At 43.2% G+C, this 14,788-nt stretch overlaps 1 protein-coding gene across 1 annotated transcript in view; it reads left to right on the forward strand.

Moving 5' to 3' along the window:
- PPIL2 (peptidylprolyl isomerase (cyclophilin)-like 2) overlaps window positions 1–14,363 on the forward strand; it is a gene marked incomplete at its 5' end in the record, with an annotated part of 68,622 nt that extends 54,259 nt beyond the window's left edge. The window contains 5 exons of the mRNA XM_009072209.1: window positions 1,644–1,700; window positions 11,249–11,321; window positions 11,460–11,522; window positions 12,016–12,155; window positions 13,724–14,363. Coding sequence (XP_009070457.1) covers window positions 1,644–1,700; window positions 11,249–11,321; window positions 11,460–11,522; window positions 12,016–12,155; window positions 13,724–13,817 — 427 coding nt within the window. The remainder of the gene's footprint in view (window positions 1–1,643; window positions 1,701–11,248; window positions 11,322–11,459; window positions 11,523–12,015; window positions 12,156–13,723) is intronic.
- Between the last annotated feature and the right edge of the window lie 425 nt (window positions 14,364–14,788).

Consider the following 14,788-nt stretch of genomic DNA (forward strand, 5'->3'; position numbering starts at 1 on the left):
ATTTGAATGTAATTGCCAGCACTTGGGTGCTAAATCAGGGGGGAGTAGAGGCTTCTTTCTTCTTTTCTTTTTTTTTCTTTTTTTTAAGAAAGGTGATTCTACAAAGAGAAGTTACAGAGACCATGAGTGATGTACCATACTGAGTCACATCATCTGCTGCTGTAAATGTGATTGTCTGTTCTCCTAAAATTTGCAAATGAAATTCTTTTACATATAAGTCCTTAAAGAGACTCCAGCTGCCCCTGTTTATAAAGCTTCCTAGGCAGCTCTTAGACACTTCTGGCAACTGCTGTGGCCTTAGGAACTGCATGAACAGCTCTCCCCATAGGTGACAGGCACTGCAGGGCAGAGTCAGCTGAGTCCTCTCTGCAAGGTGATGCTTGAATGATGCTCAGGACTTCTCCTCTGGGATCATCCTGAGTTATGTTATTTCTGTTGTCCTTAATTTTATTTAGACTGCAGTGACAAGTGAGAAGCTTCCTCTGTATATTTTCTACTGCTCAGATTTTTGTATTTCAGTGCTACATAACTGACCACATGAGGATTTTAAGTATCAAGGAATAAAGTGGTGCAAAGAACCATGCCAAGGCTAAAATAAAATGTTTGCCCCATGTAGGAGTTTGCATTCTGCACAGCATCTCAGCACTTTCCTGGGGCAAGCTACATCTTAGTGGATTGTCTGGCACGTTACAGTCCCTCCTATTTGCAATCATATAACTTCCTGAGGCAGTTGCTTATATGGAAAAGTGCTTTTGGAATGCTTATATATATTTTTAGCTGTCACTTATGTAGTGTAACAGATGGAGACAGGGAGGAGAGCCAGCACTGCATGTCCAGCCAAGAAGGCCCATCATGGTCTGCAGACCAGTGTGGAAACCTCTGTCTCATACATTTGTAGTCCAAGTCTTCCAAAGAAGCATTAAGCTTTAGAGAAAAGTTTTAGTGGTAAAGGTTGCTTTGGATTTGTATTTTAGTTCCCGTGTTTAAGTTTAAAAATACAGCCCCAAAAATTAAAAGTCCAGTTAATTAAAATTCAAAACTCCAAGCTTTGCAGGTTTTCGTTACTTTTAACACTTTGAAGTTTTCTTCTGGGATGCTTGTATCCAAAGCACAGGTTTGCTCTGTTCAGAGGACAAAAGTATTGCTGACAGGCCAATTCAAGGGAAGAGAAATGCAAAAAGTAAATATCCAAAAAATAAAAGTTTACACTGGCAGAGCCTTGTGTCATGTAACTGTATTTGCTGGACACAAGCTCCCCATCGTGCACAAGAAATGTTCTTCTCAAGCAGGATGCACATCGCCCTGCCCTGCATGAGCTTCCCAGAGCCTGTGTGGCCAAGGAGGCAGATGGTCAGATTAATTTCAGACTTGGTGCAAGGCCCCAGGCTTGGAGTGCTGTTTAGAGACGTTAGTAAGGTGAAAAAATGAAAAGTCAAAACTCCAGAAATCCAGGATAAAGCCTTCAAAACAGAAGAGTTAAAGGATGTTTGGTCAGCAGGCCTCCCAGAGAGAAGCCAGAGAGGGAGAGGTGCTTGTCTTCTCTCCAAGAACTTTTGTATACACTTTCTGGTTTTAAGCATTCCTGGCTGTTGTTGAGGGTCAGTGGGACAATATGGTAACTGTTATGTCTTTGTTCTTTCTAGCTTCATCACATTCCGCTCTTGTGCGTATCTGGACAAGAAGCATACAGTTTTTGGAAGGTAAGTGAAGGATATTTTAAGCAGCAGTATAGCAGACGTGCTCTTCTGTGTGTCTGAATCCTAAAGAGAAGAATGTAGTGACTCTTGTAATTGAACTGGAGCAAAATCCTGGCTCACAATCCAGTTCTCCTGGTCAGGAGTAGGTGGGAAACACTGCATTGAGGCGAGGCATCAGATTCTGCCTTTTTCTTCTCCCATCACTGTAAGTTACCTTACTTCTCTTCTGTGGGTGGCCCTCCTGGGAGTCTTGAACAAAGTAATCATCGTCCTGTAACAAACCATGTTAATATTTGTGCGTGCTAATTGCTGGGACACAAGAGAGTACCTCTTCAGTACTGCTTTCATCCTCTTATGAGCCATCAGCTGGGAAATTAGTCATGACAGGACTGCTCTTCATGGCACAGAACATAGATCTTCTGCATAGACTAGGTCTTTTGGCCCCTTTTATTCTCTTTTATTCTCTTCTTTTATTCCTCGGAATAAAATCTGTGTGTTTGTTTGTGTGTGTGTACATGTATGTCTATGTACCTATATATAAATGCCTAGACACCAAGAGAACTTCATTCCTTATAAAGCCTCTTCCAAAAATCTTTTCCAGTAAAGTCCTCACATGATAAAGATTAAGGTATTTATTGCAGAAGACATTACAAAATCTCTGTTACAGTTTGTTCTTTGCTTCCTCTGCTGCAGGTACATGGTATTTACCAAGTCAAGCATAGCTGTTCCAAAAACATCCCTAGGTGCATGGCAGGAAGGGGATTGTTACTGGCCTGCTTAATTGGTAGTTCCCAAGAATCTTACAGTCTTTGTAGAATGAAGATTTGGGTTTTTATTCTTTTCATACTTTCATCTATTTGGCAGTCAGCAATTGAAAATAAAACCATGTGCGGTTTACTTTGATTGGATGTCATGCAATTGTGCTGTACAGTGAAAGTGATATATTTAATCCATCTTCTCTGCCTGAGAGTTCTTGAGACAGAAACTGCGGCATTTTAATGGCACTTTATTTTGGTGCTGTTAGTTCCAATACTGATTCTCCAATAATTGCACCCTTGGAAATGTAGTTCTTTTTTCTTTCTCAGGTCTGTCCTAGAAAATTTCAAAGTTCCCTTGTCATTTGGTGAAAGCGGATAAATACAGCAAATTCTAATACTAAAAGCTGAGAGCCAGTATATCTTGGAGGAATTACCTCGCCCACATCTTAAGACTATTTCACTTAAGCTACAATTTGAGTCCACCTTGCAAAAATCCCTTCAAATCCCATACAGTAATGCTGTTAACCTGAGCTTGCCACCTCATCAAATAGTATTTGGGTTAGGACAGCTCAGCTGAAAATGTGCCTGTTCTTCAGTTCTGGATCCAGCATGGCTTTTGTGAGCATCCTGTATATCCTCCAGAGTCTTTGCTGTGTTTCCCCAGTGTGCTCCAGTTTCACCATAATTCACCTGGAAAGAATCTGGGGAGTAGCTGAGCTTACTGTGGTGCAGGGATTGTGGTCCCAAAAGCCTTCACACTGTGCCTGATATCTCAAATACCTTAGGAGCAAAATAGCTCAGATGATGTTTCACACTGTGTATTGCTCTTTAGAGAGGAACTACTTCTGTCCCAGTAAATCTGGTTAAGTATATAGCAGAGAATTATGCAGTTTTAGCAAAGACTGTCTTAATTTTTTAATTGTCTTTGTTACTACAGAAATATGAGCTTAGGTGCCAGAGTGAAGAAGTGATTCTGCTTTCTCAGCACTGCTAATATTTTTAGCTGAAATACAGCAGAAAAACTTCATAAAAAATGTTGGTTTAGACTCACATTTGGCTCCCTGTGTGAAAATTGAGTGACATCTTCATATAGACAGAGAGTAGGTGAATTTTACTCTGGTCTCTCTTGCCTGTAAATGAAGATTAATTCAAAGAATATAAAAAAAGAAAATGTTGGGGTGCTGGGGGAGATGTATTCCAGTCACTCTATACTAAAATGTAATATTTGAATTTACCTACAAATCTAATACTAAAAGGCTGATATGTGTAACTCTTCAGATCTCTATTCTGTCATGAAAATCCTTCAACTGTTTTCACTGTGTTTGTTTTTAAAAGCCAGAAGATGCCAGAGATTGTACCTCTAGTGAAACTCCACATTGCTGTTTTAGATCCTGGGTGATTCCGGGATTTGGTGACTGTATCTGATCTTAGACTGTATAGCACAATAATATCTGGGAAGCATATCTAGGAGTAATAGCTAGGCTTAAGAACAGAATGAACCCATGAAATCAGGATTCTTTGTTTCCATGAGTGTTAAATTGGATTGTCTTAATTGGATGTTTACTGGTCTGTTGTGACTTTCATATAGATTTGAGGTTACTTATTTCAGTTAATATAAAAACCTAAATACTCTGATCTGAACTATACCCTCAACTATTCTTGTGCAGCTCTGTTTCATGTTAGTGTCACAGAAGTATCTTGGAGAGCACAATTTGACCTGTTTGTAATTTGTATAGAACTTTTCAGCAGGCCTTCTATACTTTGGAGAGCAAAAAAGAACGAAAGAGCAACCATTCCCTACTCCATTCTTTGATTTTTAGGTCCTGTATGGGATGGAACATGGAGAAGTTCCTTCTCTGGAGCTGCGCCTTATTCATGTCCCCACCGGTTTGAAACAACATTCTTGCATAGGAGCAGCTATTAGTGTTGGATGTTTGGCTGTTAAGTATGTTTGGCAAACACACCAGGTGTGGGCAGTGGGACAGTGAAGAGGTGGCATGTGTCTGGCTGTGGCTAGAGGACAGGGAAGGCTTCATGTCATGATTGTGCTGCCCACCTGGCATGGATGGGGAACAAAAACAGAGATTGAGAGAAGAATGCCTTCCCTTGGAGGTGTGTTGCAGGCTGCGCAGATTTCCTGCTCCAACAGAGCTGTCTAGATTAAATTAGTAATTACCATTTCTAGTAATTACTATTTCTCCTGACTTGGAGAATGATGTAATTAACATGAAAACTAACCAGTGGCTTTTGTGGGCTTCTAGCTTGCTGATAAGAGGTTTAATTTAGAAACTCAAATAATGTAAACCAACCAACATGCATTTGCTCTGCACAGAGTGGATGAAAAGCAGTTGCAGGGAGGGAACTGCAGCATGGGGAAGGTCTTGCCTGCTGCTGCCCTGGGCCCCATGTGGGGGCTTCCTCTTACCTGTGCGACAACTGGGGGTTCAGTTGTTCTGTGGGCTGCATAAGATACAGGAGCGTTACAGCCAAAACAGCAGATAGGCTGAGATTCCTGTCTGGTGTACTTTATGAAATTTAGATACAAGCACAGCCCATCCATGTTGTTACTATGTTTTCTGTTATTCCAGTGGTTCACAGGTCCTGTGAACCAGGAACGTTCTAGGTACATTTGCCCTTCATAAGCAGAAATAGAAGCATAATCTCTATCCCTGAGAGCTGTGTAAGTAAAAAAGAGACTACATATTGATACAGGGAAGCTGTGACAGTGACCCATTTCAGCCTACCTTCCACCAACTGTTTGCATTTTCTTTGAAAAAAGAAAGTTCCAGGAAAAAATGAAATTCTTTTTGGATGTGTTTTGGAAGGCTGATCCAAAGCTAAAGGGACACATTAAAAAGTGCATATTTAAAATAATAGATGATCAATAGGAGAGAAATGCTCTTTGAATTTTGGGTGAGATTTAGGGCAAGCAGAGCATGGTGGCCTTGAAAATGAGGGCAGGTTGCAGGTATGTAAAGCGAAGGGCAGTGAAGGGAGCTGAGAGAACAGTGTTGCAGTCAGAGTGGTAAAGCTGGAAATGATCTGTGCAGCAGTTCTGTGTGTTTGTATTAGAGCACTGCTCATGTTTATGAAGAGCTGAGAAAAGGAAGTGACAACTGAGACAGGAGATGACTATGTCAAGGACAGTTTTCTCCTTTGTATGTGGCTGCACATGTCTGCTTAACATGGATAACTTTTACTGTCTCTCGAAGTTTCTGCTGCTCATTCTTCAATTCTGTTGTTCCCAGAAATAATGAACTAGGTGCTTTGGGAAACCTCAGACTTAGTCGAATCAGACACATTAGCCAGTAGCTGGCATGCACTTAGCTTTGTCTTCTCTTGTCTTCCCTCCTCCCCTTGCCAGATGCTTTTGTGGATGTGAGTTCTTCCCTTGGATCACTATCATTCTGTATTAAGTATTCCTTAACCTGTTTAATGGTTTTTACTGCAATTCTGTAGAATGGCAAAATGAAAGTAACTCTTGTCCTCTAAAGTAATAAGCTGCATAAAACAACTACCAGGTGTTACTCGACTACCCAGGTATGGTTAAATAGCACAGTGTCTATTTCCAATTGCAACATTGCCTGTATGATTTGAATCAGTGAATCCCGATGGCTTCTGAGCTAGTAAACTCGTGTTCTTGTTGCTCTTCTGCTTTAGTACATCTGAAGAATGGAGAAATTGCGTGGCAGCAGAAGAGCTGTTTTTGTGTAGGGAGCCTGACCTAATTTTGCACTGCAGTCTGCTCCCCAGACACCAGGATAGGAGTGAGGAACAAGGTGGGAAAATAAGCCAGGCCTCCCTGTGGAAGCTGTGGCTGTGGTGTCCTGCAGCACACGAGGACTGAGCTGTCAGAGCGGCATGAGGGCTGCTGTTGTTTCCAAAACAGTTGTATGATCTCTGAAGAGGGACCTGTGCCAAAGCAGGGAAGTCCTTGCGTGCCAGGTTCATCTGTTGATCTGGATTCAAAAAGCTTTTTTCCAAGTTGTTTGATTTTTTCAGCACCCTTTATTACTGTGTCTCGCCTGCTAGATTAAGCCCTTATGAGAGATGGAGATGTTTTGGCTGCATCCTTGTTGCACTTTGGAATTACTCTTTCCATTGCAGATTTGGTGTATGCATAGAAAACATTGTGTCCTGAGTGTACGTGTTTGTGCACGTATGTGTTCTTCTCTCTGTGTGTGTATATAAATGTATGTTCTCCTTTTTATAAAAATAACCTTGAGGGCACAATGTGTTTACAAAACAGCAGTGTTTCTTTCTGGTTTCTGTTTCTAGTTTAAAGCTGTTTTTCAAAAAGTCCAGACATTGTTCTTGTATCATCTTCTGACCAGGAAGCTTTATCGTCTTGGACTGCTGCCATGCCCAGCATTGCATAAGGCTTAGTTCTTATAATTCTTTCAAACAAAAGTATGAGAAACAGATCCACATGTGAGTGTCTGTGAAATTGTGAGGGAGATTCAGTTTTCTTTGGGAGCAGCACTAAGTAATACACAGTGAGACATTCTTTGGCTTATTGCAAATGGATAGAGCCTGCTCCAGATATTTCGCTTACACATCATGCAAAGACACTGACAGTGGCTATGAAGCAAGGTTACTATGTACATAAAAGAGCCTTAACAGGAAGTAAGATTTTAATAACATACCTAAATGTGAAATGCAAATATTTCCAGTGCTAACTTACCTGGTTTTCGAGAAAAGAGAATTGCACGAGTAAGGGCACATTTATGTTTTAATTCCTGTGCTAACAGAAAAAAAACCCCTACATGTACCTACCTTGTAGTTCATGCTTAAATGTAATGCAACATTTATCAAGCTCCTCTAAAAATACAAGCTGTCTCGGGGATGCTGAGCTAAATATATAGTTGAGATCATCATTTCTCTGTTCAACATCTACTGGAAGCACACAGCAAACCCTCAGCTTCACTGGTTGTTCTCATGTAAATGGTGTCTTGAAGGTGTCATCCTTTTCACTGTATGATGTCATCTGAACATCTGTTTAAACCTCACTTAGTCAATTTAGGACAAAGCATGTGTGGCACCTTATAAGAGGAGTAGAGCCAGAAGCAGTGGAAAAGGTTAAACTGGTTTCTGCCCTTCTCCCTTCCCTTCGCTGCTGGCTGCCAACTTGGCACAAGTGACATTGCATGAGACAGGCCAACACGGTGTGAACTGTCACTGCCTGTGTCACACGTTTAACATATGTGAAGAGTATAAAGGGATATTAGTCTGAACTTCCAGAGTCTGCATTTTGTTTTGCAGAAAATGATACACAGATTTCCTTGAATATGTGAATAATATTAAGCAGTGGCTCTCTCTTTAGAGGGTTTTTTGAAATGCTTTTATGTACTGGACTGGTGGTCTTTGCTACATACAACTTGTTTGGGCTTTTTTCTTGGCAAGATGTTCATGAACTTTTCTTCTTACACCCAGAATATGTGTTGTGGGACAGGCAAAGAATCCCAAGAACTTCTCTGGTGTGTTAGTTTCCTCGATCTGTGAGGAGCAGGTGCTGTAGGGATGCCAGTGCATGGGCTTTGACACGTTATGTCTCATCAAACTGATTTTAGTGCTGCAATGTAACGTTATGACATTTGACAATAACAACATGTAATGTTTCAAGAGCCTACACGTATGCTGTCTCTGCTCAGATCAGAAGAAATCTTGCAAAAGCCTTTACAGTTTGAGACCTTAAGCTGGAATATTCAATTATTTTGCGTCAACTCTGACTGCCCTGGTTAGTGTGTAGTTCAGTTTTCACTGGATGGATGATGTTTGGAATCAGATCTTGCCCTTTTTGGATGTTAATTTTTAGTGATGAAACACCAGCCTCAGCTGGGCCTCACCCGGACAAAGCTGTCAAGTGCTCCCTGAGCAAAAGTGTCTAATGGATTATTTCCGGTCCCTGTGGTAAGAGCTCTCTGCTCTGACCTGGTGGTTTGTATTCAAATCAGTGTTTTTTTAATTGGTAATATGGCAGTATCTAAAGACATAAACCTATATTGAGAGCTGACTGTGCTGACACTGTAATATGCATAGAGATACTCTCTGTGCAAAATGCAGGGGTGTAAAAGAAAGCAATTTTCCCTTTGAGAGGCAAGAAGTGAAGAAGAAAAGAGAATTACATGCTCTGCAGGCATAACAACTTTGTCTTTTTCCCCCTTAGCCCTTTACAATGATGTCAAAATAGACTATTTAGGTCATTTACTGATGACCTGTGAATACCATGTCTATCACAGCATTTTAAAATGTACAAGTGACAAAATATTCCCAATAAAGTTTAATTAGCATAACCACTGAAGATCTGGGAGCATCACCAAAATGCATTAGGGCTAATATTGTGGGAGGTCTAGCTATGGGCTAAGGGATTACTCAGTTGAGATTGCCAGTGTGTAGCTGATCTGGCCATTTCAAATTATCAGAATCTAATTAAATGAAAACATACGAGAAGATAATGAGTGGAGCTGTTGGCTAGAAAATCCTCCAATATTAAATCAGAAGTTTCCTTTGGGGCAGTTAAAATACAGTGAATATATCTCGGGCTGGGTGTTAATCATCAGTATTATAAGTGAGTCTGATATTGGCCTGGAGGGGCATTTTAAAATTGAGTTTTTGTTATGAACTTTCCAGAGTTCATGCAGGGTCTTCAAGCCCTGTGCAGCCTCCCCCAGTGTGCTTCCTCCAGGCACAGATGACTGAGGCTGTTCTAGCCTGCATGCATGGTTTTTAATTGCTCCTCAAAGTCACAGCCTGATTACAGACTATCAGAAGGCCCTTGGGGAGTAAATGGGAGAAGTTTGGAGAAGCACTGAAATGTGAGCTGTGGTGGGGCAGGTGCTGAGAACACCCGCTCTGACCTGCCTTGATTCATTCCCTGTGATGGGGTCTGTCTTTTTGGTTGTGTTTAATGCCTGTCCCAGCCCATGGGGTGGCAGTGGGGGCAGTGAGGAGTGGTGTAGAAGGTGTATTTCTCCATTGGATCTGCTGAAACCATGGCAGGTGAGAGCCAGTGGCCTCTCCTGGTGCTGGTCAGGCAGGCTGCCCTGTTGGGAGTGCACAGGGCTGTGAAACACCTGTAAGAGTGAGATATCCTGGCAGAAGTGTATTAAGATGACCGTGTAATATGTGTTTTGGTTGAGGTATTGCTTATTTCTTTGATATGAAAGCAGAGTTAGGTGATAAAACACTACGTATTCCACCAGTTTGGGGTTTTTCCTACCAGTTTGATTGAATTCTGTTTTTCTCCATTCCATCTGCCCACCCTGGGACAGCCTGCCCTTGCTGGTGCTGGAGTCCTAGTAATCCCAGCAATCAGGCTTCAAAACACTTGTCCCCCTGTGAAGGCTGGAAAATTGCTGGCTGTGGGATTGCCCAGTCCCTGGGCTCCTTCATGTTCTGCTCCTGCCTTTGCTCCTGAGTTCCCGGCCCCAAACTCCTCTGGCTGCGGAAGCAGCATATTTGGGAATTACGGCTGCTTCTCATTGTCCCACGGCTGTTAGTATGGGCTGTGTTTTTGGTTCCTGGCCATGTGGCTTGGCTCTATTGAAACAGATGTTGTCCAGCTACAGCCTGCTTTGCTAAGGGATCTGAATCACTCGGCATCAACAGCCTGTCTTCCTCTTTATTTACTGCTCTTCCAAGAATAGCTGTTTTCAAATTTAATTGGGGATGATGATGTGGATAAAAGTGTTAAATACCCTGGGACCAAGATCTGATCCCAGCAGGACCCCTCTGGAAACATACTGACTCAGTGGTTCCTGTTTAAAATTAGATTTTGACACCTGTCAGCCAATTTTTTATTTAATGTGTGCTGTGTTCACTTCATAGCGTTCTGGTTCCTCAATCAAAATATCAGCCGCCTTCCAGAAGTCTGTTCCATGGACACTGTTATCCCGTTTAACCACATCTGTTGTCTCAAAGATAGAAGGTTGTTTGACAGACTCTGTTTTCCACAAAACCTTGTTGATTGCCATTACTTATTTCCTTTCTTTCTTAATCATGTCCTGTGTGTACTATTCCATTATTTTGCTGGGATAGATGACAGGATGACAGGATTATAATTATCTGGGTTACACCATTTATCCTTTCTAAATATGCTTTTTTGGAACTTTCCCATTGTCCCACACTTTTTTGAAAATGAACATGCAACAGTCCAGAAAGCCTTGAACATTTTCTAGCAAGTATTTGGATATGTTCACTTGTAGAGTGAGAGGACAAGGATATAACATCCTCCTAAGTAAAAACTGCAGTGAAAAGTGTTCCAGCATTACCCTGTGGCTGTGGCTTGATGCTCTGCTGCCTTCCCAGCTCATGGTTGTGGTATGCTTCTGGAGCAATCTTCTCCTTTTTGTGTTACTGGTGTTAGTACTGACAGCTCTGTCACTGCTTACCTTTAGTGCTGTAGTTACCATTCCCTTTCTTCCTGATACACTTTTCAGTCTGATACACAAATTTTTTTAAAAGAATGAAAAGAGACTTGTTCTTCATCTGGATGGCTTGTGTGGCTACTGAGGTTTGGACAAATAGTTTTGCTTTGCCTTTGAGTGTTTGACTTTTCCATGTTCTGTTTAATTTTAAATTCAAATCCCAGATTTGAGAAAAAATTCTTAGCTTCCACACTGAATGTCATTATCTTAGGTCTTCCAAATACAGTTGCTGATTCCCCTTCCCCCAAACATGATGGTTTAAAAATCTGCTAGGGTAATGGGCATAAATTAGCTGTATTAGATCTAAGGGTGCAGGAATATTTTGAGTGTATTTTGACAGCTGGATATCGTGTTCTTCCTCTTTTAGGGTGGTTGGTGGCTTTGAGACTCTGACTGCTATGGAGAATGTGGAAAGTGACCCAAAAACAGACCGTCCCAAGGTACGTGTAAAGCACCAGGGGCTGTGGCCTCCCATGGCAGTGCTGGTCACCCTGCTGACACTTCTCAAAACCAAACTTGGGGGAGATGGCACAGCTTAATCAGCAGATGGAATTATTGCTTTTCTCTTCTGCTCCCAGGAGGAAATACGAATTGAGACAACAACTGTTTTTGTTGATCCGTATGAAGAGGCAGATGCACAGGTGAGGATGATTGGTTGGTTGGTTGGTTGGTTGGGTTTTTTGAAAGGCCAAAGCTCTTCTGTGGAGAACTTTGTAACAATGCCTTTACTTTGAACATGGACAGCCCTCTGGCCCATATGGTTGCCAGCTAAGATTAAACAGCTGCCATTCAGCATTGCCACATGTGCCAGGATCATCATTGCTCTTTCAGTGGAGAGTTACTCTTCTAACTGAGTCTGGCACAGCTCCCAGTCCATCACACTTCCAATGGTTTCCTTTCAAATGCCCACACTGGCTATGAGTAGCTGTAGGTAAGAAGAAAGGAGTCTTGTTATAATGGCTGCAGACAGCCTGTTTGTAGTGGCCCTTGAGGTCTGTCTCCTAATGCCTGCCCTGTAATCACAGCAGTGCTGATTGCTGCTTTAGAGTATTTTAAAGCTTCAAAGAACCGTAGATATTTTCTCCTTATTTGGCATTATCTCTTGCAACAAATTCCACTCTTTGCTTCCCACAGGTTGCTGCTGAAAGAGAGAAGTTCCAGCAGGAAGAAGATGCAGCCAAAACTAAAGCTGAGGTGGTTACACCAAGGAAAGAGGTCCAGACTCCTAAAACCTACCGGCAGGGGATTGGAAAATACATTAACATGGCTGCAGCGTGAGTTCCCTGCCCATCTCATCTTTGTTGAGTGCTTTAGTTGCCTTTCCTGCTTGCTGCTGACCCTGTCCAGTGCTATTGCTCGGACATTTGGTTTGTGCCAGCAAAGACACCCTCATGTATTCCTAACAGTCAAGAATTTCCTCTGCTTCTGTTGCCTTTCAGGATTACAAGGTAACTGAGCTTTTCTTTTAACACTTGAATATGGCCAAGCTGGCCTTTAACAGCATGTGCTGACTTCAGAACCGTAGATACACTTCCAGAACTCAGAGGTCCTTGAGGAACTGTACTGTGTCACTTCCTACGCTATCTTTTGTCCTCTTCCTTTTCTGAACCTATTTCTGAAAGCCCTGGTCCCACAATTGTTTCTCTTATAGCAGTTTCTCTCTTGCACAAAGTAGTTGCCCTAAGCCCCTATCAGTCTGCTAATCTGGTTCCCTGTTCAGCCACACAAATAGCTGTACTGGCATAACTGAAATGTCCAGAGAGGGGAGCAGGTTCCCAGGCTTGCTGTGGGAGCACAGGGCATCTGGCAGGTACCTCCAGGGTACCTGGCTGGTTGGACAGGCTTGTCATAAAGCACCCTCTCCCAGACACCCTTTGTACGCCTGTAACGATTGGCAGCACTGCTTTCTTTCCTGAGGAGAGTACAGAATCCTGCCCCAGCAGCAGCTTAGCATGTGTTTTGGAAAAATTAAGATAAATGCTTTCCACTTGAATTTCAGCAGAGTTCTCTAAAAGCATTTGTGAAAATGCTGTTGTCTGTCTGCTGTGTATTTATGCATACACAGATCTGAACAGCTATTTAATCAGCTTGTTTGTGCCTCCATGACTTACAGGCATTTGCATAACTGTGAGAACAGAAATATGTTAGCCCAGGTATGTCAGTTTGATGTGTCAGTTACAAAATATTGCTTGTCCCTTAAAATATTATGTTCAGCTTAAAACTGCTGACATTTCGCACTGCAGTTACAGAGGAAACCCAGGCAGAGTTTGTGGCTCTGTGGAAAGGATCAAGTAGTACAGAAAGGATCTTCAGTTACTGCAGCCTGCCTTGACACTGGGAGTTTGGTCCATAGCAGCCCTTTGGCAGGTGCAGGGTTCTCAATTCTCCCTATCAGCTGCTGATACCTGACAACAAAACCACAGCACATGAGCTGGCTGCATAGTGTTTTCCCATAAATACTTTTGCTGCCACAAGTGCAGGTGAGAAGCTGTGGAGAGAACTTGTGGCTCACATTTTCGTAATGACCATGCTTAGAAAGTACAGCTGTTAAATCTCCAGCTCTGGCCTGGAGAACTTTCTGTGCTTTGAACATATGCCTGGGAGTTGTTCAAAGCCTGACCCAAATCCCCTCCATAGACTCACACACTCTCCCTCTTTTTGGGCATGCCAAAGGCTCCTGTCCCCAACCCCCTGCAGTCCCCGTACTGGCACGGAGCTTGCGCTGCTCTAATTGACAAGGGATGGGCTGGCTCCAGTCTAGCTTGCTGGGAGAGAACAGGCTTCCAGCTGCCCTGGTCCCACAGTAAATAGTCCCTGAGAGTTGTTTTCATTTTGGCTCTAGGAAGCGCAGTGCCGAGGATGATGGGCCCTCAACCAGCACAGCTGTGAAGAAGGAGAAAAAGAGCACAGGCTTCGGGGACTTCAGCTCCTGGTAGCAGCACAGGAGCCTAGCACTGGGGCAGCACAGCGAAAACAGCAAAGGCGCCTTCCACGTGTCCCCAAAGAGCCTAAAAGACAGTCTGTCCTGGGGAGGGAAGGCACCAGCCTGCCCTTCCACTGGGAAAGAAAACTGCTGCATTGTTGAGGCTGGTTAATGTGGCTTTGTTTTCTAGAGAGTGCATTCCCTCACTGCATCTTCCTCGAAGGCTGTTTTGTTGTTGTTTGCAAAGCAGGGAGCAGGCAGCCCAGCTCCCCGGGGATCAGCTGGAGCCTTTCTCTGCGTGGCTGGCAGGAGACCAGCAGAGCCCAGCCTCACAGGACACTACTGCAGTGAACAGCTACGGTGGTGAAAGAGCTCCTTTTACAGGTAATCGTTTCCAGACCAGCCAAGTGTGCCAAATGAAGGAATGAATTCATGCACTGGGAAGTGCCTGTGCTGCTGTAGGGCTCTGCAGAGGGGAGGAGAGGGCTCCATGTCCTGCTCTTTCCTTCCAGCTGCCTCTAGCTGGTTCTCAACAGGGAGCAATTTTGTCTCTTGCTCTTTGTGGGCTTGCTGGGATCCTGGCTGGACTGACCTGTCAGTCTTCTAAGGGCCTCATTCACTCCAAAATGAGCCCTGTCAAAGTCTCCAACAGCCTGGGAAGCTGCAAATCTAGATAGGGAACCTGGGGTAGCTGCACCACTTGTTCCTCCCAGTGGCTGCCCTTCCCTGAGCCACTGAACAGCCAGAGGGGCCAGGATGCACCAGTTCACACCTGTCCTCAGGTCCCAGAAACTACAGCCTGGAGCAACTAAGCAGGAATAGAAACAACGTTTTGTTAACACCCATCCCTAAATCCTGCTCCTTGCAGGGCACACACCACACAGTCTGCCCCAGCATCAGTCTTTCCATCGTTAGGGAAAACCACATAATACAGCTGAGAGACATCTTGGATATTTCTGATGCATACCCACAAATTATTAGAAG

Source organism: Acanthisitta chloris, unplaced genomic scaffold, assembly GCF_000695815.1.
Source record: "Acanthisitta chloris isolate BGI_N310 unplaced genomic scaffold, ASM69581v1 scaffold11113, whole genome shotgun sequence".
Lineage (NCBI taxonomy): Eukaryota > Metazoa > Chordata > Aves > Passeriformes > Acanthisittidae > Acanthisitta > Acanthisitta chloris.